Below are 14,379 nucleotides of genomic sequence, written 5' to 3'. Positions count from 1 at the left end.
GAGCGACACCCGAGGAGGAATACAAAACTCCACTTTTCTAGGGAGAAAAAAAAAATCCTGCCCCACAAATCATTAAAAGTACTGAGCAGGTATCTACCGTCTGGCACTGGGTTTCCCAAAATACGTTTATTTGAGGAAGGGAACAAAAGTGTCTTAGAGTGAGTCTGGCTTATTTTTCAGAAGACTATTCAGCATGTGTAGTTATTACACATGATTATTTAAACCGCAAAGTTTCTTCTTTTTTGCTTTATGAGTAGGACCTCATTATTTAGGATTGAATCAAATGAGCGGGACGATTTGCGTTGTTAAGGCTTTAAAGTCATATTTAATAGGCCTAAATCGATCATTTTGATCACTTTCCAATAACTCGGTAATGGAATATGTCTCAGAATTTGTAGTTTTAAAAAGTGAAATCCTCGCTGTCTCGAGCATTTCGCCCCCAGATGAAAAACAAGGGACCTGCAAAGACAAGCGCAGTTCAATAATGAACCTGAAGCAAATCGACCCATGCTCAGCTTTTCAAAGTGCTCCTGTGACTGCCAACACAATTCGAGAAAATGTTATCCAATATAAAATACAAATATGTTTCAGACTATGTGTAACTGCACTTTAACCAGACATTTAGGACCACAGCATCGAAGACTTTTACGTTGTTCCTCTTTCTCATTATAAAACATTGGCTCCATAACCAGAACATAACCCAAACCAAAGCTTGGATGCACAATCCATTAAATGCTCATTACAGAGGAGCATTTAGATTGTGAATAATGGCAGACCCAGACCTCCCTTCGTCATGTCATTTAATAGTGGCCAATTTTACAAATTCATATTTCCCACATTAGCCAGGACAGTTTCCACTCGTGTAACTCTCGTGTAGATAAACGCACTGTTTCCAGAAACGTGACCAACACATATATAGCGTGTATAGACTGAAGTGTATTCAGGATATTTGTTAAGCATACAGACAATAAGTTGTCAGACCTACAGTAGCTTCCTAAACACATTAGACGTATTCTGTTGGCATGAAAGGTTGTGCTCCACTGAACTCCTGGTTTAGTAGACTGAAAATGAACATGTTACTCTTGTTTACACATGATACAACTTATGTCCACGTCAGCCATCTACATTTACGCAGGCATACTAAAGTGTATGTTCATATTGTAAAGATCACAAAATGTGCATATGCCTATTGTCCAAATTACACTAATTATCACTGTGTTCTTCTCACAAACGCCTAGAAGTCATTTCTTCATTGAAAGGGTGTGCGTAACTGCACACGTGTTCATATCAATGCGCCACGCTTCAGTGCGCTCTCTGAAGAGGATAAGTGGGAGTGGAAGAGGAGAGGAGAGGGTCGACAGTATGTCGAAAGCTTCAGTCAGTCACTAAGAAACGAGAGGGCATCATTTCCGAGGTCGGCTGCACCTGCTGCAACTCTCCTGCCACACGGCACAAACATCCTCTTCCATGTCCGGAGGGTGAGTTTACAAGGATGCACGGTTTTTTTCTACAAGATGTTATTTGTAATGGGAAAACTGAAATTTTCAGTTGTACACCACATTATTATATTATGACGACAGTCAACATTTTAGAAAACAAAATCCCAAAGATCCGATACATTTCATTGACCAGAGAGGGAAAAATCGATAGTCTCGTAATCTTCGTGCGTTAATACTGCTCATAAATTAGGAAAAGCTATTGAACTTATCCTGCGTGCAGAGGAGCCAGTTGTGCACCACGGCACCGTGGCAGATGGAGAAACAAAAGGAGAAACCGACTGAAAAACGGAGACAAAGGACGTTAGAAATAATTTTGCCTCGACACCTTCTGCACTTGCGTCACAGTTGGGACGCCGATTTTTAGCAGGCAACCCATAAAATACCGTTGACAAATAACTATTACTCCAGTATTGCATGCAAGACCATTCAGCCTGGATTTAAGACTAAATCTAAATCGGCTCAGGGCAGGTCAGGCCACCAACACCAATATTTAATTTCATATATTCCAATTGTTCAGTCCACTTCTCGTGATTTTAGTCTAGTTATATTAAATTAGGCGTCGTGGTCTTATCTTTAACCTAGATTAATAATAACTGTAAACAATTTAAAAGGTCTGTGGCTAATCTAACCCTTGTATTTCATTACAGCTTAACCATGGATCACACTTTCCTGCCTCGATCTATCTGGACCGGTGACAGTAAATTCGTCCAGCATCCATCGGATCTTTACTCCAGCTTGATAGTTACTCGCAGCATCCCTGCAGGCACGTGCTTTGGTCCATGTGTGCTCCAAAACACTTTCTACGACACGGTCGCCTTCATAGCACAAAAATCCTGCGACAAGAGAGCGAAATCGTATGTGTTCAGGGTGAGTTATACAGTTTTATAAGGTGTTATGCAGGTCTGAGCTTTACTGGCATCTCTAAACAGCTTTGTTTTAGTTAGTTTGGGCCAAGCCCGGGGATTTCGTTACGCTTGCTTGTTCATTTTAACTCTGACTGAATGCACCCATTTGATTGATCTTATTCTTTATTTTATGTGGGTATATTTTTATGTTGTCCATCTGCATTTCTTGTTTCTCGTGGAACTGCTGTCTTGGGTATTATATTTAAAAAAAAAACGTACATTTAAATACGTAGATTAAAACATTAACAAAGTGCCACCTTATGGCAGAATTTTGCCAGATTAATAATTTAACTTTAATTGTTTTATGAATTCCAGGTTTGTAGGATAGAAAGACACGAAAATGTTTTGATGTGTCAATTTTCCCTGTCAACAGGTGGACCCTGAAGCCATGCGTAATTCTGCGCTGGTGGTGTCCTGGCTGCGGCTCGTGCAGGCTGCGCGCAATGCAGAGGAACAGAACACAGAGGCCTTTCTGAAAGCAGGTCAGCTGTATGTGCGAACCACCCGATACATCCGGCAGGAGGAAGAGCTGCTGGTGTGGTACGACCAGGAGTTGTCTCACCTACTGGGCTTCACAGATATGATCAGAGGATCACGTGAAGGTGAGGAGAATCTCTGTAATGGGAATTTAAAATCAGGATATTATGCCTTGCTCTGTCATGGTCTTATACAGAAGACCATCATTAGCAGCTTCTAATAAAAAAACAACAACCCATCAAGCCCTATATTTTATTTCAGGATGTACCAGTATGTCTGGATTTCGGAGGATGTAAATGTAAACCGTATTACACTCCAAAATATGTTATATATGCATTTATCTGTTAGTTCTCTGTACACAGTCACATTATGTGATTTTTGTCTCCTCTAGAACTCAAATGTGGCAAATGCAACGAGGTCTTCAAGTACCAGTATCCTTTCCTGGCCCACTGTCGATTCATGTGTTCTCAAGTAAAAAGTGACAGCTGGAGCCGCGAGGGTTACAGGCACAGGCACGTGGAAATTAAAAGGCAGCACCGAGTGACAGATTTCCATAACATCGCCAGAGACTTAGAACACAAGAAATCTGGCAGCAACGAGGACGCAGAGATTTCTCCCAAGAGAAAGAAATACGAGGAAACTCTTAATCCTAAAGCGCGGAAAACAGTTCTCTTAGAAAAAACTAATATTTCAAATGATGACAACATTTCACAGCTGATTAAGGGCTACGACCAGGCAGTAGGAGATTCATCTTCCTATGCGGGGAAACTGAAAGCTGATAAGATGAAACCGGATCATTTGGAATACAAGAATGATCTTTTTTATGAAGTGGGAGAAACCAAGGGGGCGTTTACGCACGACGGAGAGATGGACGCACGATCGGAAACAGGAGAGAGCTCTGGTTTGCACTCAAGCATCAACGGTGCATCTTCTGTGGTCCTGTCCAGTAGTCAGGGCGAACAGAAAAGCGCTTTCTGTAAACCAAGTAAAATAACGTCTTCTATTGGCCCCCAGGCGCATCTCAGCAGCGCTACAATAGCCCCCTCTAGCCGCCTAGAGGAGATGACTGATGCTTTTAACTCCAGGACTGTTATGGGATACAACAGCCTGATACCGTCCAACATCCTGAGCGGTGACTTACAAACCTTACCTTCTCCGGTTGCATTAAACAACGCCTACTGTTACGCACCGGAGCACTGGTCCAGGAACATTGGCGCCCAGATGCAGACCACATCTCTTACGATCCTTCCCCCGACTTTCACCTCATTTGGCCTGTCAGTGCAGAACTGGTGCGCCAAATGCAACCTGTCCTTTCGCATGACCTCTGACCTCGTTTTTCACATGCGCTCTCACCACAAGAAGGAGTTCGCAGTGGAATCCCAGGTGAGGAGGCGGAGGGAGGTGAAACTCACCTGCCCGATCTGCCACGAGTACTTCCGAGAGAGACACCACTTATCCAGACACATGACTTCTCATAACTGAGACAAGAAGGGACAAAAACTATGTATCCTCTAAGTGATTTAACACGTTTATGTCCCAGATTCACAGCAGGATTTTCTTTAACAATGAATGTAGGTGACTGTAGAATGGGCACACATGGCCATCACGGCCTGTCCACTAGGTGACAACAGAGGAACATGTAACCTAATCTCACAGCAGTTTGTTGTCTGTCCTTTACCCCTGCCTTTAGGTTGATGATTATTTGTGCCTTATGGAGCTCAAGGGGGACGAAAGACTGAGATCTCGAGGACAGTTCATGATTGTCATAAATTTCTCAGCGCACTTCTCTTATTTAACAGCTTTTTTTTTGCTCTGATTTATACCGAAGTGTTTGTACATTCGTTTTGAAATCGAAAATTATGAAACTCATACGTGTCGAGTATTTTGTTTCCCCTTCATGTTGGTTGAAATGAGAAAAAGTGCAGTTTCGGTTTGTTCCAACAGGCGGCGACAAAGGCCTACTTTGGTCTTTCTGCTCTCTGGAGTGTCAAACGCGTTTTCTTTGTGATTTGACTTGCTGCTGAATGATAACAAGATTCTGTAATTTATAGAAGAAGAAAAAAGAACAGCGCATGACCCAAGGGGGAAATTAACATCTATGGTTATCACTGCTCTCATGCACTACATGGCAAAATGAAACAAATAATAATAATAACCTGAGTGTTTGAGATGTTGCATCCACCATTTCAGCATACTCCAGTAGTTGAAGAAAAATTAGTTGAAATAAAGAAAGAATAAAAGGCTCCAGGCCGCCACTCAAAAAAATTAAAAGCGCTAGTTTGAGAAGTTTTATTATTCATCTACAAACCTGGATGGAGTCCACACAAGCCCACAGCTTTGAATCTGGCATTCCATGTTTTTCCACCAGTAACGAACATCTCTCGTCCCATTTGGGGTCAGGCTTCGAACAGATGGACATAAATAGCCATCTCTGTTGCAGGTAAATGAGGCGGGAAGAAGGCATGAAGTTCATGGGAAAGCCTCGGCCCTGTTCGGCCTCTTTGTAGTGTAAGGATGTAAACCCACCCACACTGCTGTTATCTACTTTTATGTGAGTAAAAGAGTTGCTGCTTGTCTCAGACTGATTAGACTATCACCAGGTGCATTCAGGGAGTTCATTAATACTTTTCTGGAAATAGTTCAGATTTCTTTTTTGGATATTTTGTTTGTGATGGCGATCCATTGGAGAGCATTATGTTTTATGAGTGACTTGAACCTGTACACAAACAATGACAGCTGAACACATACACACTACAAAAACTTGTCTGTAAGTATAAATATGTTACATCATGTTCATTAGTTAAGTGTTTTCCCTTTCTAAAGAAAAAAATATGATAATATAGTGGCCTGTATGATTAATGGGTGATTAAGAGGTGTCTATTAAAGCTACGTCCTAAAGAACAGAACTGTTAGTTCTCTGAGCTCAGTAACTGTGTGAGGAAAGAGCCAGTTCAGCCTGGACACAAAAAATCCTCTGTTGTCTAATAATGGCTGTATTGCTTTCCTTTAATTGAACAGTCATCATGTGGAAAAACAAATATTGCTCTTGGTTCCCTGCATGCCTCGTTTCGTTTTGGCTTTTAGGCACAGTGGGCTCTGAACAGGAGCCTAGACTACTGTGGTTTTCTCGGCTGGAACTGACCATTGTAAGTACTCTCCTGTGACTGTGATTACGGTTGACATGGGGTTCACTGTGGGTTTAAAAAGGATCAGGCAGGAAATGAGGAAAAAAATCAACCTGGATGTGTTCGTTACCATTGTCCCCGCCTGCTTTGAAGCTGAAAATCTATTCATGTAAACATGATTTATAACAACCCTAATTAAAGTCATCACCATTAATTAAGGTGTAGGGGCTGGGGGAAGGTTATATGCCATAAAGAGTGCATTTGTCAAATGGTTTGTAGTTGCAGAATATTTCCACTTGTTCAAAAGGGAGAAAACGGAATCATGCATTTGGTCTTCAGACATCTCTCCCTCTCTCTCTCCTCCTGTGTCAGCATCTGTCATCCTCAAACATGGATTAAACATAATCTTTTTTAGGGTTATGATACTATTTATCATCCAATCTTCACATTACAGTAAAACAGCATCACACTCTGCTGCAGGCCACACCGTCTCTTATACTGTATAACTTTCCTTTTGCAAAACACCAGTTTCATTTAACTCTTGTAATAACAAATGGTAAAATAGAGCATTATCAGGTTTAAAAGATAAGATTTACTGTTTAAAATAAACTCACTGTTTTAATATACAAAGCATTCACCTTCCATGGAAGTTGTAATGTTTTATGGTCTTGCAACATTGAATCGAAGGGGATGAAACCTTCCAGAGGGGGTTATTGGACATAGCAGTGCAGACGAGTGGGGTGGCACAATTTGTTTTTAGAGATGATTTTTTTTAGCTCAACTGTAGATATGCAAGCCAACACACTTAAAGCATGACTCTAAACCACAAGCACACTCATGATGTTGTTGCAAACACACTCAAGGCAGAACAACCACAGTAATGGGTTAATAATCAAAAGCTTCCCTCTCTCATTTCACTGTCAGTTTGACACACTGCTTAGACTCTTAGACTTACACGAGTCACCAGCTTCTTCCTCATAAAAGTGACAAGCAGTTGAGTTAAAGTGGTTGAGATAATCTGTTAGGGACAGGTCAAAAAACAAAGAGGTGCACCATGTTTTTAAGTTCAAGTGGCTGATGTCCTGTAGGTGTGTGTCTGCTTCCTCCATCAACCATGAATCCACTGCAGCTTCATTGAGCACATTATTTGCTGGACAACAGACACCAGAGCCTTTGGTGAAGGGTAATAACAGATTCAAAGGATTTTAGGAGAATGCTGACCATCTGTGAGTGGGACCTTCCTTGCCTTTGTACAAAGTTATTTTGGAACAGCGGTGCCCTTTTAGGTTTATTTTAACACACAAAAAGCTCCCCCATGAATCAAAGACTAACTCAAATGGCATGAAACAATAATATTCCAATGAGAGGACTGGATTAAATTACGGTTTTATTCTAACGTATAGAAGGCTACCTTTTCATAATTTAAACAATACACATGTACAAAACATCACCTTGTCTACAATATAACAATACTAGTAAGCGTGACAAATTATTCTTAACCAAGGTTCACATTCAAAATAGAAAAATATTTCTGGTTTCGTTATGACATTCTTGAAGTGTTATGAGGGGTAGTGGGTGAAAATAAATTCCAGATGCTCTCCACAGTTCACTGGATTCTTTCTTCTTTAGATGCACAGAGCAAGAATGTGCAATAACCTTCCTGTCTTGCAAACACATTAATGTTGTATGTATGTACAATGTGGCATGTGATTAGCTTCGAAGTAAAAACAGCTGTACAAAGTACACAAAAATGTAGAAATGTGTTTCATATACTTTGCATGTTGCTGCCCCATGACACATTGATAGTCTTTTATTTGTATCTTTTGTGTCCAAAAACAACTCATCGTGAGCTGTCTGAAAAATAAAAAGAAGAAGAAGAGGAAGAAAGAAACAGTAGGCGTACAATCTGAGATAACAGGAAAACATCCCTTTATGCTCCCGTTCATGAAATCCTCAATATAATCTCAACCACAGAATCAAAACAACTGGGCTCCTTAGACATGTGGAGCCCTGACTTTACATGTGCGCCTCTGCTCCTCTTGCCAAGTCAGATGCCAGACAGTGTGTCTCTTCAGGTCTGCTGCCGCAGGACAGAAGAGATGGAAGTGATTTCTCTACAGTCTGTGTTCCCCAAGGAATAACGACAGCCAAAGTGACTTTGTTTTGCAGCGTCAAGAAACCACTTATTAAACAGACGTGTGGTTATGTCTCCATTAGTCCTGTTTTCTATTTTTCTCAACATCCACCCTGTTTTGTCCTCCCCTTCCTATCTGCAGGAGCAGGACTGGACTGACATATTAGGGTAAACCTTGAGCACTGGGTTCCTGGATTCATCCTGGTAGAGCACAGCCAGAGGACTCATCGTTTCTGGGACACAGCAGGGCTCAGGAACCCCAGAGATGATCCCTACGGCTCGGACTATGCTCTGGATGGTGGCGTGGTTAGACGGTCTTGTCATCTGGGAGAGTGTAAGTTGAGGAGAGGTATGCAATAAGAAAACCAATAAAAAGGAGAGGAACAACATAATTTAGTTACTCAGTATAATTTGACCATGTCATTTTGGAACCAAGTGAGATAATATAGAATGACTTCAGTTTTTGTGCTCCTACCTTGGGCAGGGGAAATCCACATGTGCCAACACAGTAGTAGGCATCGAAGGCCTTGGGTGCTATGACCCACTCGCTCCAGCCAATGTCTGCAAAATCCACTCTGAGGTTCCTCCTGGAGCAGCCTCTATGTTGGGTGTCGCCCCATTGCCTCCTCCTGGCCTTACGCATTGTTTGTTCATCAAAACTCAGAACAGGTGACTGGTTGTCAGTGTTGCCTTTGTGCTTTTTTCCATTCTTTCCCTCATTTCTCCGATCATGCTTTCGTGCATCACTGAGAGTCAGCATGCGAATGTCTTTGAGTTGTTTCACAGATGAATCATCAGGTTTGAGGCCCTGTGAGGTTCTTTCTCCTCTGTTGAGATCCAGAGGTTCTTCTCTATCATGTGCTTCTCTTCTTTCCTCCACTCCTTCTTTCTTCTGGCTCTTTCTCTTCTTTTCCTTACTTCCTGATTTAGGCTTGGGTTTGAGTGCCAGGTACCATGAGCTCTCCCAGAGGTCATCCTTCCTATATACATCAGGACTGTATTCGACCTCAGGCAGCTCATTGTTCTGGATGGAGTTAGAGAGCAGTGCTGCCTCTCTTTTCTTGCGTTCTTTTGATTCTGGTGAAGAGTTTGGTTTGTGCAGGAGCTGAGTGGCCTGAGAGGAATGCAAGGGCTCTCCTTTCTCGTTGAACGGGTCATATCTCTGAAGGCTTGCAGCCACACTGTTGGGCTCTGCCAGGGCTTGGTCATTAGCGTACAGTAACAGGTAGGGCAGGCTGCCAGCGGGCAGTGCCTCCTCTGCTTTCCTCTGGTACAGCTGACCTAAGTCCATCTCCACTGATACCTTGAGATGACCCCTGTCCTGTGCTTCTTTTATGGGCTGGGTCACATCTTTCATCTGCCACACCCCTCTCCTGTGGGGGTGGAAGGTCACATTGCCTAAAAATGACCCTGCTGACCCAGATCTGACCTCTGACTTGGAGGAGACAGAGCGAAACAGTAGGCTGATGGACGGAGAAGGGAGCATGGCGGAGAAACGACAGGATGGGCTCTTGAACCGTTTACAGAACCAGGGTTTTTGATGAGGGCTCCGATCAAGCAGAAAGTGGAATGTGGCAGAGAGGATGACCTCTGAATCCTGGAGGGTGGTAAGGTTTAGTCGATACACCATTCTGTGACTGGAAGTGTCTGCAAGGACAATCAATTATTGTCAGTATAGTGGAAAGGTGAAACTCATAAATATGCTATCTGCTCAGTATGCTCAATGTTCATATTATCTATGTATTTGTGCTGTATAACCTTGTTTAAGTTCTCCCAAACAGTTCTGTCTCCCAAACACTCCCCACAGATTTAGTCTCTACACACACACCTACACACATCATACACACACAGACCCGGTCTCTATTGACACACACATAGTCTGTTTTCTACACAGCCCAACTGTCTGGGCCCAGCTGCCTATCTAGAAGATACCTATGAAGGCCACATACCTAAGACACATTTCTGATTGGTTCCAGCTAGTGGGGTGATAGTTGACCGATGTTATACAAAACCTGATTGTAACTTCTCTCCTTCGTCACGTACTGACCCTTAGCACTGAGTGTGTGATCTCTCGATCAAGACACTGGTATTGTCTTATGCTATTGTCTGATTTGTTTATTAAACTGCAGAAAGACTACCTGAGAACCTTGTATTGATTTCCACAACTGTCAGTCAGCTTAACTACTCTACAATGAAACTTGTGATTGATCCATAAAGTTGTGTTTTTAAAACCAAAACTTCTTCATAATGATTTACCACAGCTCCTTTGCATAAAAGATTAGACTGCACAGAAATGAAACATATTTTGTGATTTGATGATGAAAACACTAGCAACAAACAACTGGACCTTGTTTGAATGTTAAGCTTTTAAATATTATTTATTAATGACTTTGTTTTTACTAGAAAGTAAAGTCTGTAAGTAAATATTTTGATAAAAAAAACAATATATAGATTAGAATGGAATATGAAATGAAGGTATAAGATTGCACCCAAAGTGCTCATGCTGGTAAAATGTAAAATAAAAAGTGGGACTATTAAACACCTTATTTTGTCCTGTGTTACATGATGGGCTGTGTGACTGGTACAGGGCTGCATGCCTCCATAAGATTTCAGAAGGTGCTCCTAAGAGGAACCAGACTTGGGGGATCTGGCTGCCAGGGGTGGAAGGGGTGAGTAGAGAGTTACATATTCATGATGAATATTAACTTCAACAGCAGAGTTATTGTTCATTGTATAAGAGTACAACGGAAGTATGGGCTGACTCAAGAGATATACATTACCTCTGATTCAGCCTGCATATGGAAATGCTTACCCCAGTTTCTCTTAAAGCTTCCCCTTAAGCCTAATAGAGGCGACAGTCTACCCAGACACCAAGACCTGATCAACTGTTCAGATCTTACTTTGTTGTGAAAACTCTCTTACATCTCTCCTTGGATTACACTCACCCTCTTCTTAAAAATACATACATGTTATGTTTATGCTATCTGAGAACTGTGTGGGATATAAATGACTATGTGTTATGTTTCTATAAAAATAGCATCAGACAGAAGGGAACTGTATTTTAAGCCATTGACTCCAGGACCTGGAGTGACACACGTCCTGTAGCTACAGTAGCGACATAAAAGTCAGGACAACGACCCTTTGCATCGTAACTACCAATGAAGTCTTACTGTCTCGAAGCTGGGCGTTATTTGCAGGGAATCGCACGCATATTGCGCGTCTGTTTGCGGTAATTGATCAGACTACGCGCAAAATAGGCACAGCTGTTGCCAAAAACACAGTGTGCCCAAATTGTTCCAAAACTCCTTAAAAGCATTATTAGACCAAAGCATCCCTACCTAGAGCATCTGACCGAGCCATGCAGCCCCACTGAGCGCTTTTAACAACCATCCAAGGAAAGGATTAGGAAAGCTTTCTGATTAAACCTGACATTTATATTTTGCTTTTTGCGTCGTATTACTGGTGCAGTAGTGACACATAAGTTACAAAACGAAATCTGCATACATTTGAGCACTCTTGTGAGGAGACGATACCCATTCACTCTTCTGCACGCTGATCAATGTGTTCACGCACCTTGGCTGGCTCTGAAACTCCTGACAGTGTTTCCCTCTCTGAGGCGATTTTCTCTGTTGTACCTCTCGTACAGTTTGGACATATGCCTTGAGACCAGGTCATCTGAGAACGGGTCCAACGAGGACTGGACAAAGCCACTGTCCTGTGCGCTCCAGGAGCCCCCTTTCAGGTTCCTAACCGATGCAGCACCCAGGAAATAGCTCAGCATCAACAGGATCAGACGCAAGGAAGTCATAGTTAGAGTTGACATTTAAGTGCTGGGATAAAAACAAAATCTAAATCCAAAAGGCAAACACTGCAGAAAAAAATGCAGTTCAAAACCATCCAAAGCTGACTTTAAAGACGCGCCAAAACAATCCAAACTAAAAAGGCTGTGCGTAAGTGTTCCACCTCTCCTCTCGCTTGACGCTTTGCGCTCGATGAGCCGTCTCACTCCGCTGTGTCACACTATGTGGGATGTGGATGCTGAATGGTTTAATCCGGGCAACAGTTGCTGCTACTTAGACTTACGACCGTGTGACCGCCAGAGGCTTGAGGAGGGTATACTGGAGCCGATAGAGGTTGTGACGTACACTGCTGTCAGCCAACGAGGTCTCTGCAGAGCACACAGCCAGAGGTGGAGGTCGTGATGCTGCCCCACCTCTTCTCTCTGATAAGGATGATCTTGATGATGAGGTTGCATCGGTGGAATAATAACAACAATCCAATGGCGTTGGCAGGGTGTTGCAGAACAGAACTTAAACTAATTTGTTTAGCACTAGTCAGACAAAGCCACTGCAGAAACTCAGCAAACAGCTTTTTTTGTCCTTTGCGAAGTAATTCCATCTCACAATTTCCAGCTCACCACATTATTTCCAGTAACTGCTTCTGACATGCTCTCAGTCACACATAATAAGCACAGAAACACCTACAATAATAGTCTGACCAATCACCCAGGGGCTATTGTCAGTAGCAGTAGTACAGTGTGTATGAGAGTTTTGTAGTGAAAGGCCGTGGTTTAGCCGTGAGATATTCAAGGGACTTGCTGTGATTTTGTTCATGGCAAACAAAACATGACCTCTGCTGGGACTGCCGGTTTCAGCCTTGGCACAGTTTTGTTTCTGGTGTGTATGCATTTTTGTAAGTGTGTATGTGTACGAGTTGTTTCCAGTGTGTGTCTCTGGTGTCTGGAGCTCTGTACCAACAATGCTTGTTTTGTGGAAGTGGTGGTCTCCAGCAGAGAGGTTGTAACTAGCTGGGCCTCTCAGGCCACCCTCTGCCATTACACATAGCACACATACTCTGGAGATGTGTTTGAAAGTGTGTGTTTGTGTGTGTGTGTGGAGGAGCGTTACAGAGGAGATGGCTGATGTGGTGTACTCTGTGGTTTTGTTTTAGTACACAAACATATACATGTTCTGCTTTCCCATTCCATCTTGAGTTATACTTTGCTGAAAAACAAATATGATTAATTACTGTGGTTATTTATTTGAATGCAAGCGATGCTGTTTTCTATTTGGTTAAGTCTGTGAAAAAACACTGAGACATCCAGTGAGAATTTAGAGTGGCATTTGAAAATGACCACTCTGTAAATCCAAATCCCTGGCTATAAGAACAAACAGATATTGAAGGATTTATGGTTGTTTGTTGGTGATAACATTTAAAAACCAACCCGTAATTGCAGAACAGTCAGCTGGCATTCTCTGCAGTGTTGGGGAGTAGTGAGCTACATGTATTTTTTTGTGTAGTTAACTACTAAAAAAAAACAAACAATTTGGGGCCATAAAAGGAAAGGAATGCTTTTTAATTTTTATTTTACTGTGCTGCATGTGAGCAGCTTTTCAGCTCGGGCATGGGCATTTTCTCTGTGCCAGACGGAGCCACCTGCTGGGTAGGAGCGCTGAGAGACTGCTCATGTCCCCCGACAAGTAAAAAGATAGGCCTGTTATTTAGTGTTCAGCTCTGTCTAAAAAGGTGCAAGCTGAAGACTGTTACAGTTGTTAAGACTGTACAAGTCAGTGTTATAATTTTGTATCACATGCACACTGTTAATTCGATTTTTTCCCCCCACGAATTAGTTGGAACTATTTTTCTAAGTGGTTTTAATTAAGACATCTTTCTGGAGTAGCTTTGCTGTAGTTCAACATCTTCCCATGTGAAGTAGTTGGTAGCTTGCAAAGCTATGCTTTCAAAGTAGCTTCCCCAACACTGATTCTCTGCTATTAACAAAACATTCAAAGCCCCTTGTTATTTTGACAGCATAGGCATATCTCATTGCTGTTCTCTGAAGTATCACATAGAAATTAATAAGAAGACCTTTACATGGACCGAGCAGCTTGAATCATTATCTAATGAACATAATGCAAATTTTTATACTGAAATACCTCAAAACTTTGACCAAATCTAAAATATATGTGAGGAGGGAGAGAAGAAAAAGCAGGGAGAGTTAAGGTGATATGTGAAACCTGGACATTAGGGTCATAATAAATAGTCCTGGGGAGGAGATAGCCCAAAACCAGTTCAAGCTTGAGGATGACAACATGAAATGGCTTTGACCTCTAACCATGAATATGCAGGGTAGCGTGAGATTAATGTTTGGCATTATGTACAGTAATAGTCCTCATCCCTGTCACGAATGCGAAGACTAGATGTTATAAGATTAAAAAAATTCAGCAGCACTGAGAAAC

General features: G+C 42.1%; 2 protein-coding genes across 2 annotated transcripts; one reads left to right on the top strand and one right to left on the bottom strand.

Annotated features, from left to right (window-relative positions):
- Window positions 1–1,378: 1,378 nt before the first annotated feature.
- znf488 (zinc finger protein 488) lies at window positions 1,379–5,745 on the top strand. Its single transcript, XM_020601813.1, has 4 exons — window positions 1,379–1,478; window positions 2,147–2,366; window positions 2,778–3,006; window positions 3,273–5,745. The coding sequence occupies exons 1-4, from the start codon at window positions 1,468–1,470 to the stop codon at window positions 4,361–4,363; spliced, it is 1,551 nt and encodes a 516-aa protein (XP_020457469.1). The 5' UTR covers window positions 1,379–1,467; the 3' UTR covers window positions 4,364–5,745.
- Window positions 5,746–6,839: 1,094 nt separating this feature from the next.
- gdf10a (growth differentiation factor 10a) lies at window positions 6,840–12,344 on the bottom strand. Its single transcript, XM_020601570.1, has 3 exons — window positions 11,714–12,344; window positions 8,616–9,787; window positions 6,840–8,464 (listed from the first exon to the last, which is right to left on the bottom strand). The coding sequence occupies exons 1-3, from the start codon at window positions 11,961–11,963 to the stop codon at window positions 8,273–8,275; spliced, it is 1,614 nt and encodes a 537-aa protein (XP_020457226.1). The 5' UTR covers window positions 11,964–12,344; the 3' UTR covers window positions 6,840–8,272.
- Between the last annotated feature and the right edge of the window lie 2,035 nt (window positions 12,345–14,379).

Source organism: Monopterus albus, unplaced genomic scaffold (genome assembly GCF_001952655.1).
Source record: "Monopterus albus unplaced genomic scaffold, M_albus_1.0 scaffold52.1, whole genome shotgun sequence".
NCBI lineage: Eukaryota > Metazoa > Chordata > Actinopteri > Synbranchiformes > Synbranchidae > Monopterus > Monopterus albus.
This window is presented reverse-complemented; position numbering and strand designations above follow the sequence as displayed.

Bases quoted from the DNA above. Each gene is read 5' to 3' on its own strand.
- gdf10a (XM_020601570.1), bottom strand. From the start codon at position 11,963: ATGTCAACTCTAACTATGACTTCCTTGCGTCTGATCCTGTTGATGCTG. The intron at 9,788-11,713 runs GTGCGTGAACAC...TTGTCCTTGCAG, and splicing joins GAGTTTCAGAGCCAGCCAAG to ACACTTCCAGTCACAGAATG. The intron at 8,465-8,615 runs GTAGGAGCACAA...ACACTCTCCCAG, and splicing joins GTGGATTTCCCCTGCCCAAG to ATGACAAGACCGTCTAACCA.
- znf488 (XM_020601813.1), top strand. The intron at 2,367-2,777 runs GTGAGTTATACA...CCCTGTCAACAG, and splicing joins CGAAATCGTATGTGTTCAGG to GTGGACCCTGAAGCCATGCG. The intron at 3,007-3,272 runs GTGAGGAGAATC...TGTCTCCTCTAG, and splicing joins GATCAGAGGATCACGTGAAG to AACTCAAATGTGGCAAATGC.